The sequence below is a fragment of the Ranitomeya imitator genome, chromosome 2, assembly GCF_032444005.1.
Source record: "Ranitomeya imitator isolate aRanImi1 chromosome 2, aRanImi1.pri, whole genome shotgun sequence".
Lineage (NCBI taxonomy): Eukaryota > Metazoa > Chordata > Amphibia > Anura > Dendrobatidae > Ranitomeya > Ranitomeya imitator.
Window position 1 is genome coordinate 449127420 of NC_091283.1, and position 12162 is coordinate 449139581.

The following is a 12162-nucleotide window of genomic DNA, read 5'->3' on the forward strand; positions in this document are numbered from 1 at the left end:
GGAAGGAGCTCCGGGAAGATCTCATAGCAGTGGGGACATTGGTTTCAGTCAATACCATAAGTAACGTACTCCACCGCAATGGTCTCCGTTCCAGACGAGCCCGTAAGGTACCTTTACTTTCAAAGCGTCATGTCAAGGCTCGTCTACAGTTTGCTCATGATCACTTGGAGGACTCTGAGACTGACTGGTTCAAGGTTCTCTGGTCTGATGAGACCAAGATCGAAATCTTTGGTGCCAACCACACATGTGACGTTTGGAGACTGGATGGCACTGCATACGACCCCAAGAATACCATCCCTACAGTCAAGCATGGTGGTGGCAGCATCATGCTGTGGGGCTGTTTCTCAGCCAAGGGGCCTGGCCATCTGGTCCGCATCCATGGCAAGTGTTGCAGTGGCCTAGTCAGTCTCCTGACCTTAACCCAATTGAAAACTTGTGGAAGGAGCTCAAGATTAAAGTCCACATGAGACACCCAAAGAACCTAGATAACTTGGAGAAGATCTGCATGGAGGAGTGGGCCAAGATAACTCCAGAGACCTGTGCCGGCCTGATCAGGTCTTATAAAAGATGATTATTAGCTGCAATTGCAAACAAAGGTTATTCCACAAAATGTTAAACCTAGGGGTTGAATAATAATTGACCCACACTTTTATGTTTAAAATTTATAAAAATTTAACTGAGCAACAAAACTTTTTGGTTTGTAAGATTTATGCATCTGTTAATAAATCCTGCTCTTGTTTGAAGGCTCTAACTTATTTGCATCTTATTAAACCTGCTAAATCTGCAGGAGTTGAATACTACTTGTAGGCATTGTATATCTATATGTGTGTAGGGACATATGTCTAGGGCTATATGTGTGACCAGTGATAATGTGATAACATCTGTCCTGAAGGCAAGTCGCACCTGGGTGTTAATAGGTACTTCCTTGGGAATAGTAGAAATTCTGTCTCCAGATCTCACCAGGAGGTCTAGCTAGGGGCGAAAAGAAAAGCAACATTTGGCACCTTCTAGGTCTTGGAGGGGAGATGCTAAATTAAATTATCTCGCTGAGGATCTGTTTATACCAAGGACGGTGACGGGCACAAGGGGGCATTCTTTGCGTCTGGAGGAGAGAAGGTTTTTCCACCAACATAGAAGAGGATTCTTTACTGTTAGGGCAGTGAGAATCTGGAATTGCTTGCCTGAGGAGGTGGTGATGGCGAACTCAGTCGAGGGGTTCAAGAGAGGCCTGGATGTCTTCCTGGAGCAGAACAATATTGTATCATACAATTAGGTTCTGTAGAAGGACGTAGATCTGGGGATTTATTATGATGGAATATAGGCTGAACTGGATGGACAAATGTCTTTTTTCGGTCTTACTAACTATGTTACTATGTTACTATGTAAATTGCGGCTTGAGGGAAGCTTTCCCTGGGAACCATCTCACATGTGTCTCCAGAGGAAAATAGTATATATTCATTAGTAGAGCAGCCGTGCCCAATCAAACAGACCGCAATTATGATATTAATCTGGGAGGCCGGTCTAGAAACCTGACCTCAGACCAAAGTTATAAATTTAGGCTACAGACAGAGAATTGTGTTCACATGATGGGGGCAGCCTGAGAAGCTGATGTGATCCAATGTACCTTCTTCCTTCCCTCAGGGAGCAGAAAGCAACTACCAGTTAGATAATTTCTGTAAGTTTTCTCCTGTTTATTTTGACATTGTTTGCATAAGTTGTATGTCTTTTTATTATCATATTTTTATACCTTTTTCTTATTGTAAGCATTGAACATTTTGCTATTAAAGTATAAACTTTATCAAGTTGAACCTTGAGTGTTCTAAAAGAATCCATAGGCAAAAGGTGTGTGAGACTTATGAGTGATAGACATATTTTTATTAGTATTATTAGTTCCAGGACTCATAGCCTGTGTATGAGCGGGTGTGTGGCCTGAGTCGGTGTGTGATTTATGCTCCCATTACAGCATAGGACAGAAGTTGAATGCTGGACTGAGAGTGGGAGATAGATTAACCCTTGCAGGCAAAACCTAAAGTCACGTGTGAGAGCAGGTACGTGACGAATAAGTGACACCACGGAGAAGGGATCCGTGACAGAAGGTTCCACAGATTGTTTCCAGGTCCCATGATACTCTTGCGGTGGGCGCCGACACTCTGGCAATACCCTGGTCACAGTTTGCTCTTCCCTGTTTCCTCCCTTCCCCCTTCTTCCCAAGAAGATCAAGGTGGAAGGGGTACTGGTCATTCTGATAGCGCCGGATTGGCCCAAAAGGTCTTGGTGCGCAGAGATCATCAATCTTCTCATGGATGCCCCCTGGAGGCTCCCAGACAGACTGGATCTTCTGTCCTAAGGACCGATCTGCCACCAAAATTCTCTGTCGCTCAATTTAGCGGCGTGGCTGTTGAAACCACGGTTCCGAGAGCATCCGGGTGTTCAGATAGGGTGATTCAGTCCATGACCAGGCTAAAAAGCCGTCATCATCCGGAGTCTATTATCAGACTTGGAGAGCCTATTTCAGCTGGTGCGAGTCTAATCACATCCTGCCTATGTCCTTTGCTCTCCATTCATTTCTGGCGTTTCTCCAGGTGGAACTTGGCGCTGGTCTTGCTTGTGTTTCTTGTGGCCATCACCTCTACTAGGCTTCTCGGATTTGGCGGCTCTTTATTGTCGCCCCCCCTTTCCTGTTCTCCACCAGGACAAGGTGGTTTTGCAGCCTCTACCTTCTTTCTTTCCCAAAGTGGTATCCACATTTCACCTAAAAGAGGATATTGTCTTCCCTTCCTTTTGCCCGGCTCCAACTCATTCTTTGGAGCGTTCCCTGTACAGGTTAGACCTAGTCAGGGCGGTGCGGGTCTATCTGGCTAGGACCGCCCCTTTTAAGAAGACATAGTCTCTCTTTGTCATTCCAGAAGGTGTGCGTAGAGGCCTCCAAGGTTACGATTGTTCGCTGGATCAGGATGACAATTTTGGAGGCATAACGAACAGAGCACCTCCCCCTGGGATTAAGGCACACTGTACCAGAGCAGTGGGGGCCTCTTGGGGAGTACACTATAGGGCATCCGCCCTGCAACTCTGCAAAACGGCAACCTGGTCTTCCATCTACAGGTTCACTAAATTTTACAGGGCTCATACCTACGCTTCGGCAGACGCCATCCTAGGTAGAAGGATCTTGCAGGCAGCAGTGGCGAGTTCTCCAACCTGAACAGAGTTTCTGCTGTTCCCTCCCCAGGGACTGCTTTGAGACATTCCATGGTTTCCTGTGTCCCCCAATGAAGCGTTAGAGAAAACAGGATTTTTGAATCTCGTAAAATCTGTTTCTCAAAGCCTTCATAGGGGGACACTTCAACCTCCCATGTATATCAGCTCTGGTTACTGTAGTTTGAGTTGTATTTGTTTCTTCACAAGTTGCTTCTCCTACTGCTTTCTCACTAACTGATTAACCCTAGTGCCAGTCAGTGGGTGTATACTGCAGAGGAGGAGCTAACTTTTTTGTGCAGTGTCAGCCTCATAGTGGCAGCAGCATACACCCATCGTTTCCTGTGTCCTCTAATGAAGGCTCCGAGAGAAACAGATTTTACGGTGAGCAACCAAACATCCTGTTTTATTACACCGGGTCTGTGTTTCTTCATATACTTTGCTTTATCATATCTGATAGAAAAGACCTACGTAGCCTGGAAGCTCGCTTTGTAACAATTTATTTGTTAGCCATTAAAAATTCATCATATCTACGAATTTATTATTTTGTTTCTCTTACCAAGAGCAAATCAGTATATTTTTTGGCACTGCAGACAAGAGTGTCATGGGTTAAAAGGGGTATTCCATCTTTAGCTCTCCTATAATATCTCAATCAAGCATATGACAAGGTTGAGAACAGGCCACGCGACTCAAACAAATTGTCTTCAGTCTATGGTTTTCCAACTTTTGAAGCTGGAGGTTTAATCCCCCTTTAAGAGTTTGTTCAGATGGTTAGCGGGTATTTGCCTTGTGGTAAATAGTAACCACACAGTCTTAAGAAGACACTATACACGGACTAAGAAGTTCTAACCTGAGCTAAGGTAAACTGCCGGGATAAAACCTTCTTATATCTGCTGAATACTGAAGGCATCTCTGTGTTAGGATCTACAAGGAGGGAGGTTTAAAGAGGCAGCATTGGGAGGACTCCTGGATGTCTGGAAGCCTTTACCTGTGTGGTAAGAACGATTAGCACTAAGTTCCATAATCTCGTCCAAGTACGGCGCAGGCGGCCATTGCATATGTTAAATCATATTTCATCTATCAAGCTGTCAGGAAGCGGCGATATCGCTTCATCCTGTCTCGGTTCTCTGCCTTCTCCTGCAAATATGGTCGCCTCTGCAAATTAAAAAGTAACACGAGACGTGTGGGGTAACAGCCCACGTCACCCCCTCCACTAACCTCATATTTTCTGCTTTCTGTCAGTTGCCTCCAGGTATGTTAATCACTCCTTACCTGGAAGTAACTTCATTTTTGGCTCTAGAGTCACAAATAAGCATACATAAGGGTACCCTGCTGCCCAATTGATTCTTGGCAGAGAGAGGACATGCTCGATACCGTGCTAGGTTGTTGGCGTCTTATTTTAATAACACTGAAGTTTATGGTACTCTACTTGCAAAAAAAAGGCTATGGCGCAAATATGAGGGAAAGGGCAAACGTTGGTAATTTCAGATTGCCCACAGGAAGATCTCAACAAAATATCGTAACTTTTCCATAGCCAGGATGATCTGCAGTAAAGTTCTGTGCAACGTGCCGCAGGTCTATAGCCTCCATCCATCCTCTTTGGTTCATTCTGCTTACTTATTCCTCCGAAACATGGCAACTCGGGAGTTCAAATGCACCTAATCATGGCTCTCAAGTCTATTTCAGTTCCTGGTCCTCCGCTAGTGACGTTACTTCTATGGTGGTATGTTCCTCTTCTCCATCGCCTGACTCACAGGGCAGAGCAACTATAGTGCTCCCAGCCGGTGCTAACTGAGCAAGGTTTTGTATCGTGGCCCCCAGGCCCTGCAGCGTCAGCAACTGAATGGGGCTCACTACTTTGAGAACAGTGTTACTGTCTTGCATAGCTGCCGTACTCAGGACGGTAAGGTTGGAGGAGTCAGGGTGTATCTCCAGCGTGCCGGGAAAATTGTTTCCTGAAGGGGTTACTATAGTATAACCACCCAAAACGGGGGAGGAGGGAGAGTTGGCCTGGGAGATAGAGTTCTTGTTAATGACAGTGGAGCTGGATGAGGATGGGATGGAGGTGGAAAGTACTTTACTGAAGGGGAGACCAGTCAGCTGGGAGAGGGACATTCCTTGTGGCAGGGTGATTTGTGTTGGCGGAGGAGAAACCTGGGAGCTTATGGCGGCAGGACCTGAAGTGGCTCTGGTTAATCGTGGTCGTTTGGCAGGAGGAGGAACGTTGACTGGTGTCAGAGTCATCAGGACGTTGTTTAGGTGTTGGGATTTGTGTTTCAGTTCCTTAGCTCTTCGGCGATGCTCATCACATTGCTGCTCCAGTGCTACAAAAGGAAGGAGATGAAATGTTAACTGAACAATGCCGCTTTGTATCATGGGATAATATGTGGACATTCTAAATTGCACCCAAGTCATTACTCCATATACATTGAATGTACTACTCCACATAAATCTACACCCCAGGGCCATCCAAGGGTTTCAGTTTCTAGATTAGGACATTTATGGGATGCCAACACAAGAAACTTCCCAAAGTACCAGTCTAAGGGCAAATAAAGAGCAAGGTACACAAAGCCACCCCAGTTTGTGAATCCTTTAGGTCATCCTGCAGCAAAGAGAACGTGATAGCAAACTGAGTCCTAGTCCTGAAGCGGTGTTCGAAAGATTGAAGATGGGGGATAACTTTGCAATCACTAGTGCAGGTGTAGGTTTTCAGGATTGCTAATTTACTGTAACCTGGTCTACACCCCCTCAATTTAATTCAAGGGCTTGTTCACCATTATAATTTATATATCCGCTAAATTAGTAAAATAAGCAACTTACTAATACAGTATATGCCTCATGTCTGTTACAAGCTCCAGTCCTGTGTCCTGTTAAGTCCTTTATGATTTGTATGTGACACAGGACAGAGTTTCTGCTTTGAGCACATGACAAGAGTGTTGTGTGAACGTGGCTGACTGGACTGATCAGTTCAATAGTTAAGCCCCTTCACTGTCGTAGCTGATGTACAGACACAGAAAGCGGGCTGACAAAGATTTTTCCCACAAAGTACACTTTAATCAATAGATTTTAAAATAAAAATAAGTTCCACAATTGGATGTATTAACCCCTTTCTGCCATCGGACGTACTATTCCGTCCATGTGGGGTAGGCCTTAATTACCACTGACGGAATAGAACGTCCAGCGCGATCGGCTGCGCTCACGGGGTGAGCGCGGCCGAGTGTCAGCTGCCTATCGCAGCTGACATCCGGCGCTATGTGTCAGGAGCGGTCACGGACCGCCCCCGGCACATTAACCCTCGGCACACCGCGATCAAACATGATCGCGTTGTGCCGGCGGTATAGGGAAACATCGCGCAGGGAGGGGGCTCCCTGCGTGCTTCCCTAAGCCCCCCGCAGCAACGCGATGTGATCGCGTTGCTGCGAGGGTCTCCTTACCTCCCTGTAGCAGGCCCGGATCCAAGATGGCCGCGGCATCCGGGTCCTGCAGGGAGGGAGATGGCTTACCAAGTGCCTGCTCAGAGCAGGCGCTTGGTAAGCTTGCAGTGCTCTCAGACAGATGTGTCAGATCAACAATCTGTGATGTCCCCCCCTGGGGCAAAGTAAAAAAGTAAGAAAAAAAAACTTACACATGTGTAAAAAAAAAAAGAAAGAAAAAAAAATATTATTCCCATAAATACATTTCTTTATCTAAATAAAAAAAAACAATAAAAGTACACATATTTAGTATCGCCGCGTCCGTAACGACCCAACCTATAAAACTGTCCCACTAGTTAACCCCTTCAGTAAACACCGTAAGAAAAAAAAAAAGAGGCAAAAAACAACGCTTTATTATCATACCGCCAAACAAAAAGTGGAATAACACGCGATCAAAAAGACAGATATAAATAACCATGGAACCACTGAAAGCGTCATCTTGTCCCGCAAAAAACGAGCTGCCATACAGAATCATCAGCAAAAAAATTAAAAAGTTATAGTCCTCAGAATAAAGCGATGCAAAAATAATTGTTTTTTCTATAAAATAGTTTTTATCGTATAAAAGCGCCAAAACATAAAAAAAATGATATAAATGAGTTATCGCTGTAATCGTACTGACCCGAAGAATAAAACTGCTTTATCAATTTTACCAAACGCGGAACGGTATAAACGCCTCCCCCAAAAGAAATTCATGAATAGCTGGTTTTTGGTCATTCTGCCTCACAAAAATCGGAATAAAAAGCGATCAAAAAATGTCACGTGCCCGAAAATGTTACCAATAAAAACGTCAACTCATCCCGCAAAAAACAAGACCTCACATGACTCTGTGGACTCAAATATGGAAAAATTATAGCTCTCAAAATGTGGTAACGCAAAAAATATTTTTTGCAATAAAAAGCGTCTTTCAGTGTGTGACGGCTGCCAATCATAAAAATCCGCTAAAAAAGTAAATCAAACCCCCCCTTCATCACCCCCTTAGTTAGGGAGAAAAAAAAAAGTATTTATTTCCATTTTCCCATTAGGGTTAGGGCTAGGGTTAGGGTTAAGGCTACAGTTAGGGTTGGGGCTAAAGTTAGGGTTTGGATTACATTTATGGTTGGGAATAGGGTTGGGATTAGGGTTGGGGGTGTGTCTGGGTTAGAGGTGTGGTCAGGGTTACCGTTGGGGTTAGGGGTGTGTTTGGATTAGGGTTTCAGTTATAATTGGGGGGTTTCCAATGTTTAGGCACATCAGGGGCTCTCCAAACGCGACATGGCGTCCGATCTCAATTCCAGCCAATTCTGCGTTGAAAAAGTAAAACAGTGCTCCTTCCCTTCCAAGCTCTCCCGTGTGCCCAAACAGGGGTTTACCCCAACATATGGGGTATCAGCGTACTCAGGAAACAACTTTTGGGGTCCAATTTCTCCTGTTACCCTTGGGAAAATACAAAACTGGGGGCTAAAAAATAATTTTTGTGGGGAAAAAAAGATTTTTTATTTTCACGGCTCTGCGTTATAAACTGTAGTGAAACACTTGGGGGCTCAAAGTTCTCACAACACATCTAGATAAGTTCCTTGGGGGGGGTCTAGTTTCCAATATGGGTATGGGGTCATTTGTGGGGGTTTCTACTGTTTAGGTACATTAGGGGCTCTGCAAACGCAATGTGACGCCTGCAGACCAATCCATCTAAGTCTGCATTCCAAATGGCGCTTCCCTTCCGAGCCCTCCCATGCGCCCAAACGGTGGTTACCCCCCCCCCCACATATGGGGTATCAGCGCATTCAGGACAAATTGGACAACAACTTTTGGGGTCCAATTTCTCCTGTTACCCTCGGAAAAATACAAAACTGGGAGATAAAATATAATTTTTGTGGGAAAAAATTTTAGTTTAATTTTTATGGCTCTGCATTATAAACTTCTGTGAAGCCCTTGGTGGGTCAAAGTGCTCACCACACATCTAGATAAGTTCCTTAGGGGGTCTACTTTCCAAAATGGTGTCACTTGTGGGGGGTTTCAATGTTTAGGCACATCAGTGGCTCTCCAAACGCAACATGGCGTCCCATCTCAATTCCTGTCAATTTTGCATTGAAAAGTCAAACGGCGATCCTTCCCTTCCGAGCTCTCCCATGCGCCCAAACAGTGGTTACCCCCACATATTGGGTATCAGCGTACTCAGGACAAATTGTACAACAACGTTTGGGGTCCATTTTCTCCTGTTACCCATGGTAAAATAAAACAAATTGGAGCTGAAGTAAATTTTTTGTGAAAAAAAGTTCAATGTTGATTTTTATTTAAACATTCCAAAAATTCCTGTGAAACACCTGAAGGGTTAATAAACTTCTTGAATGTGGTTTTGAGCACCTTGAGGGGTGCAGTTTTTAGAATGGTGTCACACTTGGGTATTTTCTATCATATAGACCCCTCAAAATGACTTCAAATGAGATGTGGTCCTTAAAATAAAATGGTGTTGTAGAAATGAGAAATTGCTGGTCAACTTTTAACCCTTATAACTCCCTAACAAAAAAAAAATTTTGGTTCCAAAATTGTGCTGATGTAAAGTAGACATGTGGGAAATGTTATTTATTAAGTATTTTGTGTGACATATCTCTGTGATTTAATTGCATAAAAATTCAAAGTTGGAAAATTGCTAAATTTTCGCCAAATTTCCGTTTTTTTTCACAAATAAACGCAGGTAATATCAAATAAATTTTACCACTATCATGAAGTACAATATGTCACGAGAAAACAATGTCAGAATCACCGGGATCCGTTGAAACGTTCCAGAGTTATAACCTCATAAAGGGACAGTGGTCAGAATTGTAAAAATTGGCCGGTCCATAACGTGCAAACCACCCTTGGGGGTAAAGGGGTTAAACAAAATGTTCCTGTGCTGAGATAATGTTATAAATGTGCCCCTGCTGTGTACTGTGTAATGGCTGTTTCTGACCATGCAGGGACATGGTCTGATCATACCACAGCTCCTGGGCAGGGGGGAATCAAAAAAGAGGATTCAGACATGACAGCATTGGGTCACAGCTGCTGGTTCCTGTAATAAAACATTTCTCTGTCTGTTTAAAACTAGTTTGACCTCACAGAAAGAATCAGGCCTGATGCCATGCTGTAATGTCTGTATCCTCTTTTGCTTCCTACCTGCCCAGTGGTATGATCACACCATGTTCCTGGCAAGTTAGACACAGGCATTACACAGTACACAGCAGGGGCACATTTATAAGATTATCTCAGCACAGGAACATTTTAACATATAGTATTGCAGAAAAGAGAAGCCAGCTCACCTGCCATAGTTCGTGTGTGTAGCTCGTGTGTCGCCCTGACCAGACGTGGAAACTGCAGAAACTTGGTTTCTACATTTTAACACATCCAATTGTGAAACGTATTTTTATTCTATTGATTAAAATGTACTTTGCCCGTGGCATAACCCCCTTTAACTGTTGACAGCATGACAGCCCCCTCCACACACCGCTCTTGTCACATACCGGCACAGATTACACAATTCTGTGTCACACACAAGGAAGAAGATCTACTGGGTCCCTGGAAACAATCATGTAGCTAAAGATGGGGGTAATTTTTTTAAAATGTACCTACATTGCATAATTTACTATTTTAAGCTTGTCTGAACTTAATTATTTTTAGCTGGGCGACTCCTTCAAAATCATAATAGTATCCCAGTATGAGTACCTGCTAAGTCCCTTGTGTATTGCTCCCTGGATCGATCCATTTGGCTCTTGTGACCAGCTAATACTTTCTTAATGAGGTCCAACATCCCAAAATTTTGGACAATGTTGTTGAGCAACATGGCATCTATAAGAGACAAGACACATATGATTATGACAGTTAAACATTTTTAATGTGACATTCCTGGCTAATTAGTGAGATTCTTTCCTTCCCCTTCAACGAGAGATTATTCCTGACCCAATTCATAAGAGCATTCTGAATGAGCACATGCTGGAACATCAGGGAACAAAGACGTGCCCTGCATTAATACAATGAGCTATTGAGATCTTCATACCCAGACACCAGGCCTTTTATATTAAAACACACAATGTACAACGACCCGGCACTTTATTAACGGTGAATGAACCTGGGAGGAGGTGATACATCACTGCCAGACATCACTCAACTAATCAGGAAAACTACAAAAAATATAAGAAGAAATGCTGGATAATGCACCTTGCAACTGGATGGGAGGCATCTGCAGTCGCTCCTTCATCCCCTTCATGGTTTCCAGCAGCTCCTGGTGAAACTCCTGGATGACCTCCCCCAGCAGACCCGCATCCCGCAAACCTTGCCAGAACCCCAGGGTATCGTCTGCAGAAGAGCGACGCGATGGTTAGTTCAGCAATGGTGATCACCACAATGCTACATTAGTCAGATCCACTGGAAACCTAGAATGGGAGCCATATTGCTGGCTTTCACCCAACTTTACAAGTAATGGATAGAACCAAGAAAAGTCTGAACAGAATTTAAAGACCAGGTTAGACTGACTACGAACATACTATCTATGAATGGTTGTCCTTACCTGCGATGGTGCTGCCCCACTCTCCTGAATTCTCACACGTTTCAATAGTTATTGTGGTTGGGTTGCCATTCACAGCGAAATCTATGTATTGAAAAGACAAATGAACAGAGATAAAAGAGGTAGCATCAAAACTGTAATATTTTAGTATGTCTAAGGAAATGTGATTATGTACCGTATATACTCGAGTATAAGCCGACCCGAGTATAAGCCGACCCCCCTAATTTTGCCACAAAAAAATGGGAAAACTTAATGACTCAAGTATAAGCCTACTGTGGAAAATGCAGCAGCTACCGGTAAATTTCAAAAGTAAAAATAGATACCAATAAAAGTAAAATTAATTGAGACATCAGTAGGTTGTTTTTGAATATCCATATTGAATCAGGAGCCCCATATAATGCTCCATAAAGTTTATGATGGGCCCCATTAGATGCTCCATATTAAAATATGCCCCATATAATGCTGCATAAAGGTTAATAAGGGCCCCATAAGATATTTGCCCTATATAGTGCTGCACAAGCGTCATGGCCCCATAAGATGCTCCGCACAGCCACTTGCCCCTTACAGTGCTGCACAAGCGCTATGGCCCCATACAGATGCTCCATACAGTCACTGCCCCATATAGTGCTGCACAAGTGTTATGGCCCCATAAGATGCCCCGCACAGTCACTGCCCCATATAGTGCTGCACAAGTGTTATGGCCCCATACAGATGCTCCGCACAGCCACTTGCCCCATATAGTGCTGCACAAGTGTTATGGCCCCATACAGATGCTCCGCACAGTCACTTGCCCCATATAGTGCTGCACAAGACTTATGGCCCCATACAGATGCTCTGCACAGTCACTTGCCCCATTTGCTTTTGCTGCCATAAAAAAAAAAAAATCACATACTCACCTCTCCATCGCTCAGGACCCCGGCACTTTTACCTGCTCCTCGTGCGGCTCCGTCTTCGGCACTGACGTTCAGCAGAGGGCGCGCACTG

At 44.1% G+C, this 12162-nt stretch overlaps 1 protein-coding gene across 4 annotated transcripts in view; it reads right to left on the reverse strand.

Moving 5' to 3' along the window:
• Positions 1-3676: 3676 nt before the first annotated feature.
• The window catches only part of GMEB2 (glucocorticoid modulatory element binding protein 2), a 28177-nt gene continuing 19691 nt past the window's right edge, over positions 3677-12162 (reverse strand). For all 4 annotated transcript variants that reach the window (XM_069751058.1, XM_069751057.1, XM_069751056.1 and 1 more), the window contains 4 exons: positions 11182-11262; positions 10833-10970; positions 10341-10463; positions 3677-5516 (listed from right to left, as the gene is read on the reverse strand). In XM_069751058.1, coding sequence (XP_069607159.1) covers positions 4870-5516; positions 10341-10463; positions 10833-10970; positions 11182-11262 — 989 coding nt within the window. In that variant the 3' untranslated portion in view covers positions 3677-4869. The remainder of the gene's footprint in view (positions 5517-10340; positions 10464-10832; positions 10971-11181; positions 11263-12162) is intronic.